This window comes from Thalassophryne amazonica, chromosome 18 (assembly GCF_902500255.1).
Source record: "Thalassophryne amazonica chromosome 18, fThaAma1.1, whole genome shotgun sequence".
Classification (NCBI taxonomy): Eukaryota; Metazoa; Chordata; class Actinopteri; order Batrachoidiformes; family Batrachoididae; genus Thalassophryne; species Thalassophryne amazonica.
Window position 1 is genome coordinate 43,862,422 of NC_047120.1, and position 20,701 is coordinate 43,883,122.

Genomic DNA, 20,701 nt, shown 5'->3' on the forward strand with positions numbered 1-20,701 from the left:
GCTGAACTAAATTGATGGTGTTGTCGGGTGCCTTTATTTTGTGGCCTCTCCAGAGGGCCTGTTATGCTGCCAGACTCTGTGCATCCTGAAAAGCCGGCCCACTGCTCAGTATGGTCGCTGTGCACGCTGCCAGAATCTGACCGGTTGGCTTGGACACATCTGAGGTACATTATGTCACAGCGCTTTTTTAGACAAGTAAACAGGAAACAGACGTCATAATGGTCACAGTGAATTTACTGTTTTCGGCCTGTCCTCCGTGCTATCGTTTTGCGTGTGCATGTGTGCTTTGACGTGCTCCATTTGGTTTAGCTGAAATCAATACTGTGCAAAGGTTGCATTTTTGGATGTCCCAAAACCGTAATAACGATGTAAGTTTTCATGCATTTAAAAAAAAAAAATCTCATGTATCAGTAAGATGACATTTTTTCATTCATTTTCGATACCCACTTACTTCAATAAAGGGCCGTGGGACGTATACCTTATCACATGTCTGTTCAGGTGTCACGCCCTATATCATAATAAGATATTTATCACATATTACAACAAAAATAAAGAATAATCATAAACATGAATCATGTAGAACAAATAATGCAGGTAAACCATGTAAACATGGAAATTATGGAATGTTCTTATGTCTCTCTATAAAGTCACTAACTTCTCAGTCTCACAACTTCAGTATGAGGCTCAAGTTGTAGAATTCTCCCTGCTTGGGAGGCTAAAACTCTCTCACCTTGATCAGACATCTTGGTTGAATGAAATTATCTGGATCCTGTATCAGGATCCTGCACCTGTCACCAGGGTAACACAAAATGGGGGTGTGTCATTGGTGGGTCCGAAAAATGGGGGCTCCTGATTGGATGAAAAGCGGGGCGATACAAAGCCTGGTATTTTCCATGTCTTTTTTTTGTATCACCTTGTTTTAAGATTTGTATCGCACTGATTTTATTGCCACAGAGTCCAGAGCAGTAAAATTGATAGGAAAACTGTATGATTTATCAGCCCCATTTTTTCTTGTATCTCATGAGGGCTGGTTTATGAGTATAGTGCAAATTTTTGTTGTAATATGTGATAAGCCAATTTATCGCAGGGCCACGTATAGACAAACAAACACATTCACACCTACGGTCAGTTTAAAGTTTCCAATTCATCTAATATGCATGTCTTTAGATGTGGGAGGAAGACGGAGCACCAACACGAAGGCAGGAACCAACGCAAACACAGGGAGAAAATGCAAACACCACACAGAAAAGACCCGGGTGGGAAGCAATCCCAAGACCTTCTTGCTGTGAGGCAACAGTGCTAACCACTAATCCACCATGCCGCCCAGTAAGACAACATAAACAAACAAATAAATAAATGTGAAACGTGAAAACATTCCTAATCGCCCTAATGAGGTTTCACAACCAGCAAAATCTCAGAGGGTTTGCCGCTCTGCGAGATTTGAACAACAGTGAGAACTGCACTGAGACACTGAGGGGCTGGACGACTCCTCCCACAAGGAGTGCTCACAGGCGAATGACGTCACCGACAGGCGTGGAAAAACTCACGCATGCGCACGAGGGTTCAAGCATGTCTGACGTAAAAACATATGAATGAAATCCATATAGTTTTTGAAAAAAATAAAAAGGACCGTTACTTTATTGACAGCCCTCGTACAGGACACCACAGTCTCATTTGAACCCTGCGTGATATCGCGGGATTTGACCACTTATGGGGACCTGCGCTCCGTTGTGCAATATATACACAGCGTAACTTCACACGGGAAAATGGGGTACTGTTTTGTTTTTGGCTGCAATCACCGAAGCAGTCGTGAAAAGTTTTTTTTTTTCGGTTCCCAGTGGAGAAGGGAAGATAAGGCAGATTGGAGACGTCCTGTCGGTAAGTGTTACCCTACACAGATAACCAGACTAGCTACGTTCTCTCGCCTGCAAAACCGCCTCGACACATTTGTGCTTCAGATCATAAACAAACCGCAACAAGTGTCCACTTTCCCACCACATCGTCACTTTTTCTTTGTATTTTCACTTTGTTTGCGTGTAATTTGACCAAAAACTCATTGAAAATGCCGTAGTTTTCCCCTGGAAGTAGAGAAATCATGTCATATGCGTCATATTTGACCCCTTTAGCGCCCGCCCTCAAATGAGACTGCGGTGCCCTATTATGTACACTCACAGAAATATTTAACCCTAACTTTTAAGATTTATGTAATTTTATTACATGACAAATTCCCATTTACTTTTTTAGATAATTTTAATAAAAACCTACCAAATAAACCTTACATGATGCATATTCATTACTGTAATAAATCCTATTTATTTGAAATGCATAATCCTCAGCTTTATGTATTTAGTATTAATACAATCTAATTACTGTAAATAAATAATAATGACAGTATTTATTTAAAATACGTAAAGTATATTGTGTGAATTGCATAATAATTATGTCACCTATACAAGATAAATGGCATAGGTAACATAATTATTATGCAATTCAAACAATACATTTTACGTATTTTAAATAAATACTGTCATTATTATTGATTTAGAGTAATTATATTTTATTAATATTAAATACATAAAGCTAGAGGATTATGCATTTCAAATGAATAGGATTTCTTACAGTAATGAATATGCATTATGTAAGGTTTATTTGGTAGGTTTGTATTAAAATTATCTAATAAAGTAAATGGGAATTTGTCATGAAATAAAATTACATAAATCTTAAAAGTTAGGGTTAAATATTTCTGTGAGTGTAGGTTTTTAGACATTGTTACTGTAAACACCCGAGAATCTCAAGTTGTTTCTCCATTATTTACAATGGGCATTGCTGTGAGCTGCGACCTCATCCTGTTGTTGTCATTGTGGGGGAAAGTGAAGTATGATTTCTTAACGCCCTGCTTATTGTCCTTTACGACACTGTTTGTGCTGTTTGTTCCAGAATAATACATAAGATGTCTGAAATTCGGTTTGCGTTTATGAAGTTCCACGCAGGTTGAAGGTAGCTGACACGGAATATTTGGAATATTTCTTTTAGCAAGTGTTCAGAGGTCTCACGTATGCAGTCTCTTATAAATGTTATGAAAGGCATAAAAAATTACATTTTGGCTGTATAATGTTAATTTGCAATAGTCGTCATGTGGTATTTCTATGTTGTTTTGACTGCGGCGCCTCTCTGGGGTGCAAGGGATTATAGGATATCTCAATAGGGCGAATTACACTGCAAAAGATGTAGGGAGCCCAGAATATCCCACAGTTGGAATAACAATGTAGTTTTCATATTTTTTAGTTTTATTTTTAATCTCCCTGCACAAGTGAGTTGATGTCCACTGCAGGGATATGAAGCAGTTCGGTTATACTATATTTTTTGCTGACATTTCAGGACAACCAAACTGAATTTAATTAAGTAAACAGCAGATTAAGCTGCACACTGTTGTTTCTGATGCATACAGCAAAATCCTCTGTGTTAATTCAACACATATAGCACTAAAAATAACTCTGTTCTGGAGTTTTTCACTGATTACACTGTCAGTAGTGCAATTAACATATTAACTCTTTAGTAGTGTTAACTTTCTCATATGAAAGGGTACTTTAATAGAGAGAGTAATTTAAGTCCCTTTGTGTGTGTACGTGCGTGTAAGCATCTTACTTTTTGCAAGTAGAGAATTAGCCCTTTTAAAATGGCATAGAATGTTTTCCACCCCCTCTTCCCTCTTGGTGCTGTGAGGAGGAGAAAGAAAGAATTCACAGTTATTTAAATAGAACCTATCACTGTTTAATCTACTGCATTTTGCACTTATATAGTTATACTCAGTATGTATGTTTTACACGTGCCATAACATACTAGATACGTGTAATTCTGGTTCGATCAAGATACTGTAGGTCTAAAGGGGATAATGATGCATCTTTTCTTAAAAAGCAGATATTAAAGTTTGCATTCAGAAATACCCACATATGCTGAGGTAACACATTAAAAAAAAAAAAGAAAAAAAAAGGGAGAAAAATAAGAAAGCTCCGCCCCCTTTCCAGATCTCTAAGCAACAACCTACTTCGCTTTAAATGGAAAGGAGCTGCTGGATCAGATGACCTCTCTCCCACAGGCCATGTGCGTCCAGATACATCATACATCATGGAAGTCCAAATGAGATGTTTCAGTGGGAGAATTTCCATATGCTTGTTGGATTTTGAGGATGTTTAACATGAAACCCTAACAATCACAAATGGTTTTCTTCTCTTACATAAATTACAACAATTCAGTATTATTTGGGGCTGATACAGAGACACTGATTAATGTGTTTATTTAATCTAAAAATGGTTATTGTTACGCTTCATCTTCTGGTCTAGAGTACACTTCAAATGGTTCAAAATGTGGTTATTAGGGTTTTAAACAAAATGAATACATTTGATAATATCACCTCAGTATTCGCCTCACTTCACTGTCTAATTGCACATAATCGCATATACTTAAAGGCTCTGTTATTAACCTATAAAATGCTGACTGGTACGGCAGCTTCGCTGTGTGTTTCAGATTCTCTGGAGCCTTATATACCTCCCCATGTTTTGCAGTCTCAGGCTACAGGATTACTTTCTATTCAAAAGGTGAAAAAGAAGACAGCAGGCTATAGGGATCATGCTAATTTCATGAAATAATGAAATGTGTCTAGGGAGATCAGACATGATCTTAAACTCTTTTCAAATGAGACTTAAAATGCATGTACTTTCTTTTAGCTACAATCAGTTATATAATTGTTAAATTCATTTATTACTTGAGGCCAAAATATGGCCATCAGGTAGACTTTTCATCCGTCTGTCCATCTGTCTGTCTGTCTGTCTGTGCTCAGCATAAGTCCAGTCCTATTACTCTTATTAATGTTGAAATTCACAGGGAACATTCTTGGGACACTGACCTTGGACAAGTCGCATTCAGTTATAATCTGACCCGTTTCGTGTTTGAGTGACGTGGGTGACAGCCAACAGAGTAGAGCTGTCAATCGCTGATCTCTTCAAAACTGCTTCGTTTTGTGTGTTCATATGCATGTTTCTCACATATTATGTAAAAGCTAGCAAGAAATAAGCAATTCTAAAAGTGAGAACGCTGTTTTTGGAACCTATTACCTCTGAACTTATTTATAAGACATTTTATGGAGGTTAGCATGGTGATGTCGCGTCCTAGTTTGGCGCTTTGCTAACCGCTTCGTTTCTGGTATATTATGTTAAAGCTAGTAAGAAATAAACACTTATAAAACTGAAAACGCTGTTCTTATAACCTGATAACACCTCTGGTGTCATTTACAAGATTTTTTGTGGATGTTGTGCACGCTAACTATTGCTAACTCAAAGCCAACTTTCTATGAAGTTATTTGATGATGATGATTAAATGATGATCTGATTTGAACATGTACAAACTGTATGTAAAACAATAGGATCTTAATAATTATTTAAACAACTGCAAATTATAAAGAACACAATGCTCATACAGCTGAGGGTATTTTAGCATTGTGTTATATATTTTTAGATCGCTGTGTCTATTTGTGTATTTTATGGCTGTTTTAAAATGGTTTCAGTATTTCTTTTTGTACTGAAGTACAAGCACTTTGTAACAATTGTTTATAAAAATGCTATGTAAATACCACCATATTATTAGTTTTATTCCTATTCTTATTCCTATTATTATTTTGTAATATACTACCCATATAGTTTACAAAATAGGGTTATTATTATTATTATTATTATTATTATTATTAAAACACCTACTTGGGACCATGATGTGGCTCTCCTAATCTGAATGAATAATTATCATATACACAGATGTACATTCGTCTACTTTCATCTTTTTGTTTCTCTTGCCCTGGACTGGTTTAAAAATGTTGTTCCTTTTTTCATCTAATTTTATATATGTAAAAAAATCAATAAACAGTTGATAACAAAAAACAAACAAAAAAAAAATAGTTTTTTGTTTTTTTTTTAGGAAACAAAAGGCTCTCAAACATACTTCTCTTGCCGTCTGAATCGGCGTGCACTTTGCGGACCAGGAACCCGTTTTTGTACAGCAGCGTTCCAGAGGGCTGAGTTGCCTCCGACAGGAGCTTCCCGCTGCTGCCCTCCCGCTTCATTGGTTTGGAGGTGTTTGAGTCGCACAGGCTGTCCCCGAGCTCCGAAAATGACTTCCGAAGCTCTTCCTCGTCACTATGGAGACAAAAAAGCCGTGGTGATCAACACTTATGTGTCATATCTCATTAGCGAGGCAAATCAACACATCATCATCGGTCATCCTGTCCATTCGCTTCTCACACTGCACTTGTTACACAAGGAGCAGCACAGGACAAGAGGTCCAGACATTTCACACACTTGATGGAGAACTTTTATTTCGTACAGTACACATGAGTAATATGTCCGACCGCTGCTGCGTCTTAGCAGAGCTTTTGTCGCACAGTCACAAAGCATGATGTGTCTGAGTGAATGAAGCGGTCATTCTCTGCTCCGCTGTCCGCCCTCCTTTACCCAAATGTACCACATCTAAAGAGTGACGCCGTTTAGCTCCTTCCAGCCTTCTGGTGCCATTACCCAAAGGATTCAGTCAAAGGTGAAGCCGCTCCCAAAGACTAAATCCCACCATAAAACTGACATTGGCTCATGACAATCCTTTTTTCAGCATCAGTTTCTCACCTTCACCACCTTTCTCTGACTGATCTGGTCCAACAATGGCTCCATTATGTACAACACCCGGTGTCCTCAACTGAACGGTCCCCCCTAAAAATCAGTCTGCCCTGCCTTCACTGCGCATGCATCATTAGCCGCAGTTCACAGATTATCACCTCGTTTCTGCTTCAAACTGCCCTCCAGTCATCATCTACCTCAGCGACAGATATCTGAAGCATCTGTACCACAATCAATTCCACATAAATTCAGCATTATTTCAGCAAAAAAGACAGAGGAAGCGATCAGAGCGCCGCAGCTGCACAAGCTCCTTGGTGATGCCTTCACTGTGCGTCGGTCATTTCAAAGCATCACAGACTATCACTGCGTTTCTGCCTAAAACTGACTTTAGAATGATTTAAGTGGTTTTAACTTGTCATCTGATGGTTAATAATCCCATTAATCCATTTGATCGCTTTGGGTGAAGAGACTCTGTCTTACACGAGCAGCTGAGCTCTGAAATGACGCATCACACTTGCACTGATCACACTGCAAGCACATTAAAGTTAATCCAATGTACATGCTTGAGAATCAAACAGCTCTGCATTGCATGAAAAAATACTTTCAATCCAAGGTGGCCCTCAATGATTTTGTCGATTTATTTAATTTTTTGTATCTCTACAAAATGACAAAGTAAGTAAACATATGGTACATGTGGTACATTTTGCACCATTTTGCGACAATTTAGAAGTAAAACTAGAATATCCAAAGCAAAACTGACTGAATGACATTAATGAGAGTGGTGGCAGTGTGGAAGTTGTTAAAAAATAAATCCAACTTTATTATTATTATTATTTTCTTTGTTTTGCAAAAATCTGTTACGTGTGTGTGTGTGGTTCTGTTATAAAGAGGAAAACACAGATGAGATGAGTAAAAGCTCACTTATGAGTGTAGAAAGTGCTGCCTGATTAACCCGTAAAAAATGTATCACGTGCCATCCATCAAAAACAAACTCGGTGCATATTTGAAGCAAAGCAGAGCAAAAATACGCTTTTAAAATGAGCACTGTAGGGGCAGCAGCAATCAACGGTTGCCTTTAGCTCCATCTGGGCCGCGCTTATGAAGCAGAGGGAGACAGAATGCACACTAATCTGTGTGACTTTATCCAATACAAATAAATGAATAATGGGAACATCCCTAATTTTTAAATGACAACAGGGCAGCGCAGTCTCGTTTGAACCCCTACGTGATATCATGAGATTTGACCACATATGAGGACAACCGGCACAAACACGGCAGAGAATCCCCAGGCAGAGTGCGGGAGTTTCAGCACAAACCATTCAGCCCGCCTCAGTAAACTTAAAAGCATACTCGCTGTCACCTAGCGGACCTGGCAGTTTAAGATGTGCCGGTTTAAAATGGTTTTCCACTTAAATCCCCAATCCTCCGAATGGATTAGTCTCTTCCCACAAATAGCGTTAATACTAATGGGAACATGGTGGGCTGTTTTGTTTTTGGCTGCAATCACCGAAGCACTCGTGAAAAGTGCAGTTTTTTTCGGTTCCCAGTGGAGAAGGAAAGACGAGGCAAGCGGGAGAGGTAAGTGTTAGTCTACACAGCTAACCGGAGTAGTTGCGTTCTCTTGCCTGCACAACTGCTGTGACACGTTTGAGCTCCGCATCATCACTTTTTCTTTGCATTTTCACTTTGTTTGTATGTAATTTGCCCAAGAACTCATAGAAAGTGCCGTGTTTCTGTCCCTGGAAGTAGAGAAATTACATTGTATGTGCCATATTTTATCTCTTTAGTGCCCGCCCTCAAACAAGACTGTGCTGCCCAATTGCTGGTTAGCTCTATCTATTTTGAATTACATGTAAGAATGATCAACGTGCATATAGCTGGAAATCATTTAAAATGCACACATGTGCGTTTACTACACATTCTGTCACCCCACCAATAAATACTCATGTCCCACTTGGCCCCACCAAGAAAAAAAGCAGTTGAGCCGCCAGTGGATGCAGCCCTCTGCCTCCATTGCAGTTTGTACTCAGGTTGGGAGTTGTGGGTGGGATTTGAAGTTTTCGTGCACATCGTTTATTAGCGGCAGAGAGGCCCAGTGGAGCCATTTTTGCAAATGAGGAGTGTAATGAGCTGCTTCGACTGCAGCTTCTTCTTCCCCGCACACTCATGTGAAATATGCACGTGTGTATTTCCCCAGAAACATGTATAGCCAATAAACAGTATACCTATATAGTGTTTAGAAACAGGGCTTCTGCAGGCGTGATAATCGCATCCTCCTCTAAATAAGCCCGTACAATGTGATGTACAGAGGACTTTAGTGTCTTAAAAGGGATTTGTCACATTAGGAGATGATAGACGCTTTAGGCTGTAAAAGCGAGCGACTCTACGAGGGAGGGACGACGGCAATTCCATTTGTTTCCTCACCAGCCGGCACCATGCAAAAGTTCAGCCTGAAAATAGAAAAAAAAATGGCTGGATGCCGAACCCCCCCCCCCCCCCCCCAGAGACCATGCTATGAGTAACTAGCAGTACATAACAGCAGTTAACCCCATGCAGGAGCCAGAGAGAGAGAGAGATGGAGAGAGAGAGAGAGGCAGAGCCAATGAGCGTGGAGCCTGTTGCCTGGTAACTGCTGGCCTGTCTGAATCTACACAGAGACAAAGTGGAAAAAAGAGATGGAGAGTGGGGGGATGGATGAAGGAGAGGGAGAGGAGTGAGGACACAAGAGGGACAGCAAGAGAAAGAATAAATAAATAAAAAACAACAAAACATTCAAAGCTGATCCTTCTCAGTTGGTACAACATTACCAACAAAGTGTGGGATCAAAAGGAGCGAAAAGAAGTGCGTCTTGATGTTTCGGCACCACTACCTAATGGAGATTTGCTCCATTTCACCTGTGTCACTGACTCATTGTACCAAAAGCATTAATTCAAGTGAAAGAAAACATGAATTCACCCATACACATACTTGTGCACACGGCAGAACATTTTTGTATTTGCAGAAGCAGCTCTTGTTCGATTTAACACCGACACTCACTCTTATGAATGTGTTTACGGCCATTTATAACTTAAAGTTTAGGAAGTTGTGAACCATTTAATATCATACAGTGAAGGCGTTCTTCTGCTCTACTGTGTGTGAGATGTGGCTGCACACACACATGAGAAAGAATACAGAGATAATTGAACAGATGGGCTTCGATCTTCTTCCTCGCTCACTTCAGTGACACTTTGCTTCTATACCATCTCATCTCCATTCTCGCCGTTGCAGTCATCCTTCCTTTTGGTTTTAAGCACTGACTTGTTGAGTCTCTATCCCTCGTTTGCCTCTCTCTAGAACGGAGGAGATGCACGATGCCCACCACCTCTCCCTGCGCTTGCCGCCCCCGCTCCTGAATCAGGAAGCATGTGTGCACTATATGTCTGTGATGTATGAGTGAGGAACATGTGGGCGCGTCCAACTGCACCGGCGAGAGTGGCCGTCTCTCTCCACGGGGGCGTCAAAAAAAAAAGAAGACACGGGTAAGTTTCAGGTTGTGATTGCAAAAATCCATGCACAGTGCACCCACACAGGAACGCACCTGGTTGATTTCACAACCTACTGTCATATTATTACAGAGGAGTATAACAGGAACTGTGTTCAGCCTAAAATCACACGTATGTCATTCGTTCATTCACGCGTGTTGGAGGAAGTCTTTGAATCTCATATAGAACAGAACAAGAAACAATAGAACAGATTATGGAATAGAATGTGGACATACAGTTCCTTTATCAGCCTAGGCCAGGGGTAGCCAAGTTCGGTCCTTGAGAGCCACCTTCCTGACACTCTTAGTTGTCTCCCTGTTCCAACACACCTGAATCCAATGAAAGACTCGTTAGCAAACTTTTAATGAGCCTTTCATTGGATTCAGGCGTGTTGGAGCAGGGAGACAACTAAGAGTGTCAGGAAGGTGGCTCTCAAGGACCAAACTTGGCCACCCTTGGCCTAGGCAGTACTGAATGCTGGTTTAGGTTTACTAGCTTAGGGTTAGAGACGAGACAAATTAGAGTTAGATGAACATCTTTATTTCAAATATCGTTAATCTACACACTCTCACTCCCAACTCATTACATTTTTAGGCTCGGTCGGTGCCCCTTTCCGTCACAATATGACGAGTTAGGTACCCCCGTTTTGTTATTTAATGATGGGTTGGGAGACATGTTTTGTCACAGCTGTGTCGTTTCTCTCTGGCAGCAGACAGACCTATCAACTTCACGTCTGCATCATCAGGGAACATTCATCTGTGTTTTGGTTATGGTTATGTCATGGATAAGGTGTTGTGAAAGTGTAAGAGCACGGACCCACAACAGGGGGCGCAAATGAACGGACAATGGATAAAGCCAAATACAACACTTTACTGTTGTGAATATGCACAACAAGTACAACAGATTACAATAATGGACAAAGTCAAATTCACACAGGTGTCGTGTGGGCAGGCTCGAAGATAGGAGACGCCTCTCCAAAGTAGAACCGGAACCACACGGTTTCCTCCGCCACCAGACCCCGGGAATACTGGAGCCGCCAAGTCCCGAACTCCCAGGTGGCCACTGCCTCCGCGTGTCGGACCTGGTACTGCTGGCGAGGAACAAAGGACAATTAAAGGAGGGCGCGTTCGCACCCAGGAATCCGAACGGCAGGTAAGTTACCTCCACCTCTCGTTGGAAAAGTACTCTCAGAGCAAAGCACAAAAGTCACAAAGATCACTGTTAAACAGTCAGCTGAGCACGTTACCTTCTCGGTAGAAACGATATCTCGGCGATGAGGTGGAGATACCGTCCTGCTGATATACCCCTGCAGATGATTGATGACAGCTGTCGCAGGTGATGGGTGACAGCTGTCACTCTGGCTGCTCCTGCAAGGCGGCAGCGCCCCCTAGTGCCTGGAGCCCGCACTCCAGGCCGGACGCCCTCTGGTGGTGGTGGCCAGCAGTACCTCCTCTTCAGCGGCCCACACAACATAAGGTTATGGTTACTGTTAGTGTTTCCTCATGTATCACATAGTGATGCAACAGGGGTACCAGGCCTGTCATATATTGGTCAAAATGAGCCATTTTTGTCAAAATGTGATGACTTGGATGTGCGACTTGGTTGTATTAAAACTGTTAACCAAGAGTGGCTAAAGGTTAGAAAGGAGTTTAGTTTGTCTAGACCAAATCACAATTTTAACTTTGCCTAAACAGATTGAAAATGCAGAAGAAAAAAAAAATGATTATTTGATTTCAATCTCATTGAGATCAAACTGTCTGGGTGGCTGCCATCCAGGACCCAAGGTAGTTCCATGGTGAGATGGATACAGCAATGCACAACACCATCGCATGCTCCCGGACCTGATCTGATGTCCAACTAAAATGTTAATTTGTCCTAGTCCAATTCAATCTGGACTGCAAGAGTCCTGTGCAAATGTTTTATAAACTTTACAATTTTCAAAATAATTTAGTGTTTGAGGTTATTTTATCGGCGCGAAAACAGGAAATCAATATTGAAATAACTAAACACTCTTCCAACACAAATCGAAATGTGAGATTTTCTTTCCATTTAATTAAAGAAATTTACAAATGATCTTGTTAATCTTATCAGTTTCATGTTGAATAAACTCTATATTCATTTAGCTTTATAGTAAATTTTAGATTTAGTTAGCTTTGTAGTTAGCTTTATATTCAGTCAGTTTCATGTTCAATTAAATGTATATTCATTTAGCTTTATAGTAAATTTTAGATTTAGTTAGCTTTGTTGTTAGCTTTATATTCAGTCAGTTTCATGTTCAATTAAATGTATATTCATTTAGCTTTATAGTAAATTTTAGATTTAGTTAGCTTTGTTGTTAACTTTATATTCAGTCAGTTTCATGTTCGATTAACTGTATATTCATTTAGCTTTATAGTAAATTTTAGATATAGTTAGCTTTGTAGTTAGCTTACTATTCACCCAGTTTCATGTTGAATTAACTGTATAGTCATTTACCTTTATAGTAAATTTTAGATTTGGTTAGCTTTGTAGTTAGCTTAATATTCACCCAGTTTCATGTTGAATTAACTGTATAGTCATTTACCTTTATAGTAAATTTCAGATTTGGTTAGCTTTGTAGTTAGCTATATATTCAGTCGGTTTCATGTTGAAATAACTGTATCTTCATTTGGCTTTGTAGTCAATTTGGAATTTGGTTAGCTTTGTAGCTAACTTTACATGCAGTTAACCTAACACTTAATTGGTTTCATGTCAAGTTAACCATATATTCTGTTAGCTTTATAGTCAATTTTAGATTTGGTTAGCATTTCAGTTAGCTTTATATTGTATTAACTTCATATCTGACCATTTAGTTTTATTTGGTTAGCTTTATATTTAACTAACTTTACATTTGGCCAGCTTTATAGTGAGGTGGCATTTCAGCTTGTTAAATCTCTTGCATCACATCAAGAAGGTTGTGAGTTAGATTCCTTTCTGTATGGAATTTGCATGTTTGTTTTTCTTTAATCCACAACCTCCACTTTCCTCCTACCATCAAAACGAACATGCTAGGTTCAGGATTAGCACTCGTTATGCACTTCATTTTTGGAGACTGGTGTTGTGCCCATTGGGATGTGTCAAAGGGCAACTACAAGTCCTCCTCAATGTGAACTCGATCTTCTATAAAATACATTCTTACACTGCTTATAAAAAGTGCTTTTACCCTTTATGGTGTATGTTGTTGCCCTTACAAAATGTTAGACAAATGCATCAATGAGTTTAACCAATAACACACAGATGCGCACACACACACACACACACACACACACACACACACACACACACACACACACACACACACACACACACACACACACACACACACACACACTTAGAACTTCAGAACAAATGCGCCAGTTGTAACTGTCACACGGTGATTCGGTGAAATATGTGAATAAATGTGAAGAAATATGTATAAACTAAGTAAAGAAAAGTGTAAAAATGGTGGCAAAGACATTGCTAATCTCTGCATCCAGCACACAAAGTGGTCTTCAACCCACTGTGATCTCCAATAAATCAAGTATTAAATATGAACACGAGCAACTGACTGCCAGAAACGATAACTGCACTGACAACCGTAGACCTTTGTTTGGTGGATTTTCCTTTTTACTTGTGTCTAAAAATGACATTTTTTCTTAACCCTGCATGGTCTCTTATGTGAAACGGTGTTTAAATAGCAGCCTATATGCCAGCCGAGATGTTTGAACTGGATCGCCGCTCTTTCTGTGGATCTCCTCCACGATCTGCTCCTCTGACCAGTTTTATTCAGCTACCTCTGGTCGCGCTGCTGCTATTTTTAGAAAGGTAGTGGGAAGCTGTGGCTACACCTTTGCACAGAATGCAGGTAAAGAGCCTTTTAAATTGACTTTCTCTCCCTCTTTCTCTTAGTACTGGGTTCATCCTTTCATGCACAAACACACAAAAGCATCTTCCGTGTATAGTTGTATGTACTCTACATCTGTTAGCGTGCGTGTGTGTCTGTGTGCACTTACTGCTGAGAAAATACAGAGAGGAGAGAGCAATGCGGTGGCTATGGAGTCGTATCCATGGTGACGTAACTATGGCAACAAAGCTTGGAAAGCTAGTGGCTTAATTGGCATCTCTGAGGCTCTGTGGAACTGTGATCCAGAATAGCAACTCTTGACACACTAATGTTTCCTTCGCATGCCAGACAATACGCATAATTAACCAGGATGTCAACAAATTAATCAATATGTTCCCTGGTTTTGTTTCCTGCCCTTCAGGACAATCAGCGCATGTCTCCAAAGGAAAAAAAAAAGACAAGGAAGGAGTCTGCATGTTAAATATCAGCCTTAGATGAATACAAATTAACTCACAGTGTCCACTGAAGCTTCTGATTCTTGATTGAGTTGTAGAGAGCCTGCAGCCGAACAAAACACAAAATTCATGTGGTTAGACAAAAACAAAAAGGTCAATAGTGCACTGCTTCAGCTTCCAGCAGGTAATGTAATTTAACAAAGGAAGGATTGGCAGGTACGATCTTAGGGTTTCTGTGAAAATACAAAGAAACAAAATGCTTTAATTTGATCACATGTTTTCAGGCAAATATCTTTTCAATTTGCCCTTTGACTGAGCTTCATTGATTTAGCTAATCAATACATTGATGTCCAATTGGGTCAATGGTGACATAGCCATTACTCACCTATCAATAGAAAGATTGACAAATTACATATTATGAAAACAGGCAGCACTAATGGTTCTATCTGCGTGTATTGCTGTATTTTCTTATTTTTACTATTTGGAATTGCGATATTTTGCACAAAGTCAAGTCTGTGAGCATGAGCTGGCATCACTACACAATGGAACCACCTTGGATTCCAGGAACCCAGAGGACAACTGGTCGAACCACCACCTCTGCAGTTCATGAGCCAAGCAAGTTTTCGGTACCACTTCAGGTGACAAAACAACACTTGGAATCCAGCCTCAGTGTACCATGGTCTACACAAAAATGTAGTCCAGCCATCCCAGGGTGGCAGCTGTAGCCACGTAGGGGCCAATGAAAATTACACAGAGTTCGAAATGTAAAAATGTTTTAATCATGTTGAAAACCATACCTCATTATTTGTCTGATCATAACGATTCCAAAAAAGGTATAGTTTGGACTATCTATGACTGAATGTTCTGGAGTTATGAGGTAAAAAAAGCAAAACTGGTGACAAAGGTCAAAAGTTAAAGTTGCTCTAATTTCAGTTAAAAAAATGATGCAGATTATTGATTGGAATAAAAGGATTAATAAATGGAATAGTTTTAACTGTGTTAAATCTATGGTCTCCAAAGTAAAGGTCAAACATGGTCGACGTCCATTGGGTTCTATGACTTGTGACATTACCTTGCAACATGATAGCTAAGCATGACAGATGGTGCAAACTATTTATTTTTAGAACCCTATTAACCCAAACAATAATTTGCATTATTTGTTACTGACATTGGAGCAACTTTAACTTTTGACCCCTGTACAAACTGAAACTGTCCTTTGTCACCATTTTTGCTGTTTTTACCCCATAACGCCAGAACATTCAGTCATAGATAGTCCAAATTATACCTTTTTGTAATTGTTATGATCAGACAGATAATGTGGTATAGTTTTTATCATGATTGGAGCATTTTTAAATTTTGACATCTGTGTAAATAAATGGTAAATGGATTACATTTATATAGCGCTTTTCCATCTGCATCAGGTGCTCAAAGCGCTTTACAATAATGCCTCACATTCACCCCGATGTCAGGGTTCTGCCACACAAGGCGCTCACTACACACCGGGACCAATAGGGGATTGAAGACCTTGCCCAAGGGCCCTTAGTGATTTTCCAGTCAGGCTGGGATTTGAACCGAGGATCTTCTGGTCTCAAGCCCAGTGCCTTAACCACTAGACCATCACCTCCCCTAACTAGACCATCACCTCCCCTGTAGTTCTTCACTGACTCCTACCTGGTTACATCTGCCACCCTGGGACGGCTGTACTACATTTTGGTATAGGCCATGGTACACTGAGGCTGGATTCTAGGTGTCGTTTTGTCACGTTCAGTGGTACCAATTAGGTAAAAATTGATGAAAGGTGGGCGTCACCTTGGTCTTCTCCAACCACTCGGGTCCTCAACACTGAGGCACCTTTGTGCTGCACAGAGAAATGTGCTATATACATATAAATGTTTGGTAAACACTAAAGACACCAAAGTACAATTTGTGTTTCCACTCTTTGTGGGAGGAATTCTGCAGCTGCCTTCCATCTGAGCATAGCATGCGGATGAGGAAACCCCTTTGGAGCTTCATCTCTGGACAAAAAGAAACCACAAGAACACACCAACGGTCTTGTCTTTGCACAGTGACAGCTGGCATGGTGCTGAGAGGAAATCCACTGCACGGCAGCACCCAGGTGTAAACCTCAGGCAGCTTACGTGGGTGGGCACCCGGAACATCTTCCGCTACTTTACACCAAATTAAATATTTAATGGTGCAACTGCAGCTCAGGTGATACAATAAGCTGACCGTTAACCAAAGCGTAATTGATCTGATCTGTCAATACTTGTCAATACTGATTTGCGATACTGAAACCAATGGTCCTCTTGGACCAGTCAAACTTAACACAAGTTGTAAGCCCATATACACAAGGAAATGTTTGCATCAGGAAAGGCAAATATAAAACAAAACTTTAAAATAATATATATATATATATATATATATATATATATATATATATATATATATATATATATAGTCCTTTAGCTGTTTGTATGACAGACACTTGGCCTGGTCCTGGCCCAAATTTGATGTCAGAAATAACTGGATAGGCAACAGAATTCTGAGGTGAAGAAGACTTTAGCATGTTTTTCTATGATATCCTGAAACTCTGCTTCTGCATCAGTGTGTTTAACTGATGCTACAGACATCCATCCATTTGGTTCATGCTATGGTCTCTGGTTCAAGGGTGACTGACCCTCTCAACAACCACGAGAGATTGTCATTTCTCAGGTGTGTTCCTTAATATTTTAGCTCTAGGTGCAGCTACCTTATCTTTCGAACTGCAAACCTTCAACTCTGCTTTTCTAGCAAAAAACTGCTGGCTATTGCAAAAGATCCACATCAGTTGTTCAAAGAACGGAGTTTTCTTTGATGTGTTGCCTGAGGGTGGCTTCACATTGCTGATTATTGGCCACGATTTCTGTCCTGATTTCAAAATTGAGGGCATTAGACCAATTGAAAAAAAGAAAAAATAAATCACAGACAAAATTCGCATTCAATCACAGTTCTTACCATTACCTACTATTTTGTATCCAATTACATTGGATTGGAATCAATCAATCGATTAATCAACATTTATTTATAAAGCGCTTTACAGCACCGACTGGTGTCCAAAGTGCTTAACATTAAAAACACAAATTTACAAAAATAAAACACATATAAAATAAAATTTTAAAACAACACATAAAAAAAGAACATAAAAATAACAGAACATGTCACCTCCCCACTAAGTGTTAAAAGCCAGTTTAAATAAATAAGTCTTTAACTTAGATTTAAAAAGTGCTAGGTCAGGAATAGTACGTAACTCAAGAGGTAGCTCATTCCACAGTCTCGGGCCATCTACCGCGAAAGCATGATCACCCCAGCGTTTATATCTTGACCTTGGAACATCTAAGTAAAGCTGGCCAGACGCCCTTAATGTCCTACTGTAGGTGCGCAAAGTCAAAATTTCAGACAAGTAGGGAGGTGCAAGGCCATAAATAGCTTTAAAAACAAACATTAAAATTTTAAAATCAATTCTAAAACGAACTGAAAGCCAGTGGAGTGAGTACAGGACGGGCGTAATATGCTCACGTCTAAAAGTGTTTGTCAAAAGACGAGCAGCAGCATTCTGCACCAACTGGAGACGTGCAAGAGACGACTGATTAATGCCCGAATAAAGTGCATTACAATAATCAAGTCTGGAGCTGATGAAAGCATGAATGGCCGTCTCAAGATCACGTCTACTGAGAAAGTGCTTTATTTTAGCCAAAAGGCGAAGTTGGAAAAAACTAGCTTTGACAACAGAATTTATCTGTTGATCGAACCTCAAACAGCTGTCAAATATCACTCCCAAATTCTTGACAACTGGTTTTACATAGTTAGCCAAAGCACCAAAATTTGGTGTTACCACATTTGGTATGCCAGAGCGCTCAAACACCATGATCTCAGTTTTACCATCATTCAGGTAAAGGAAGTTTTGGGACAGCCACTGCTTTACATCACAAATACAATTAAATAATGATGACAAAGCATCACTCCCATTAGTCCTCACAGGCAGATAGATTTGCAGATCATCTGCATAACAATGAAAGGACAGGTTGTGCTGGGTTATAACTGACCCCAATGGCAGAATGTACAAAGAAAATAGAATCGGCCCAAGGACAGATCCCTGCGGCACTCCACAGCACAGAGGAGCAGTTGATGAGGAAAGGTCCCCAATCATGACAGAAAAGCTCCTTTCAGCCAAATATGATCTAAACCACTTAAGTGCAGTACCATGAATGCCAATAAAATGTTCCAACCAGGAAACAAGTACTGTGTGATCCACAGTATCAAAGGCTGCTGTGAGGTCCAACAGAACCAGCTCAGCAGGATTCCCTGCATCCACCAACAGAGTAATATCATTATGAACTTTTAAAAGTGCTGACTCAGTGCTGTGTCGCGATCTAAACCCAGACTGGAATTTTTCAAGGATGAGATTGTCTTCTAAAAATGATTGTAACTGTAAAAAGACAACCTTTTCTAAAACCTTAGATAGAAATGGCAGATGAGACACAGGTCTAAAATTGGATAAAACTGATGAGTCCAGGTGAGGTTTTTAAGAAGAGGTCGAACCACAGCATGTTTAAAAGCAGCTGGAACAGACCCTGATCTAAGACAAGCATTGATAATAGTTAGGAGACCCGCCCCAACAGTATTAAAAGCCTCCTTCAGCACCTTAGCTGGAACAACATCAAAAGGACAACTTGTAGATTTTATGTGTTTTACAACATCAGCGAGAGATGCAAAAGAAATGGGCTCAAACTGTTCGAGCACAGCAGAATGTGCACGAGGAGCAGACAACTCAACATTACAGCTCTGATCAGCGTTCTGTCTGACTGATGAAACCTTATCAATAAAAAACTGAAGAAACTCCTCACAGGTTGTGGTTGTAGCGTCCATCAAAACAAAGGTGTGTGGATTTACAACTGAGTTTATAGTCTGAAATAACACACTGGGACGATGACAACTGCTCAAAATAATATGAGACAGATATTGTGCTTTTGCCTCCTTCACAGCCTTCTGATAGTCAGTTAGACTGTCCCTCAGAAAACCCAGAGACACCTGTAGTTTGTCCTTTTTCCATTTTTTCTCCGCCCGTCTGCAGTGTTGCCTGAGGGCACGGGTCGTGGCATTTAACCAGGGGTTGGATTTAGATTTCCTGGATTTGCAGCGCATCGGTGCAACAGAGTCCAAAATTACTGTGCATGTAGAGTGGAAAGAAGAGAGGATGTTATCTGGGAGTAATGGAGAAACCAGTCCATTCATGGCATAAAACTGAGAGTCCATGAAGGCAGCAGCAAAGTCCCCCGCTGTCGAGGAGGTGACCAAACGGTGGCGAGAGACAGGAACAAGTGGCTTACTAGCAGATGGAGGAGCAATAAATTCAAAAATAACAGGAAAGTGATCTGAAATAGCAATGTCTGATATGTCCTTAAGTGAAACTGAGCCCAAAAGAAATAACCAGGTCCAAGGTGTGTCAAGATTATGTGTTGGTCCATCCACAACTTGTGTTAGACCAAAAGAGTTCAGGAGGCTTTTAAAATCATCAGCCAGCTGATTAGAAGGACAACAGATATGAATATTAAAATCACCACAGACCAAAAATTTGTCATATTTTGGGATAAAATCTGCCAGAAACTCAGAAAACTCCTGAATAAAATCCTTATTAAATTTTGGTGGACGGTAAACAACAGCACAGAGCACAGGACAGTCGAACTCCATCACAAACAACTGAAGTTCAAAAGTGGAGTAGACATTAGAAGATAAAAATCGGCATTTAAAACTGTCTTTAAAAACCGTGGCCACACCCCCGCCTCGATCTAATGTTCACGGGGAGCTGAAAAACGAGCAGCCGAGGGGGAGGAGCTCAGAAAAGGCGCTATTTTCACCTGGTTTCAACCAGGTCTCCGTTAACAGGAGAAAGTCCAGATCACGACGGGAGAAAAAGTCATTCAAAATGAAAGTCTTACTTGTGAGTGACCTTGTGTTGATGAGCGCCACACGGACTGAGCGCACGTCAGTCTGCTGCGAGACATGCCTGAGTGGGCGCAGGTTCTCCTGCACGCAGCCACGACTGCAGCTCCTCACAGGACGGCGACGCGGAAGTGGAGACCCAGCACCCCGGACAACCGGCCGGAGCCACCGATAGCGAAAAGTCAGGGAACGCCGCATGTCGTAGCCGTCATATGGTGCGAAGAATCCGGCTATGAATTGTCGTGGAGCATG

At 40.4% G+C, this 20,701-nt stretch overlaps 1 protein-coding gene across 3 annotated transcripts in view; it reads right to left on the reverse strand.

Annotated features, from left to right (window-relative positions):
* The window catches only part of LOC117531381 (PH and SEC7 domain-containing protein 1-like), a 153,072-nt gene that overhangs the window by 11,299 nt on the left and 121,072 nt on the right, over positions 1 to 20,701 (reverse strand). For all 3 annotated transcript variants that reach the window (XM_034194470.1, XM_034194472.1, XM_034194471.1), the window contains 3 exons: positions 14,530 to 14,573; positions 5,989 to 6,182; positions 3,646 to 3,716 (listed from right to left, as the gene is read on the reverse strand). In XM_034194470.1, the coding sequence (XP_034050361.1) occupies positions 3,646 to 3,716; positions 5,989 to 6,182; positions 14,530 to 14,573 (309 nt within the window). The remainder of the gene's footprint in view (positions 1 to 3,645; positions 3,717 to 5,988; positions 6,183 to 14,529; positions 14,574 to 20,701) is intronic.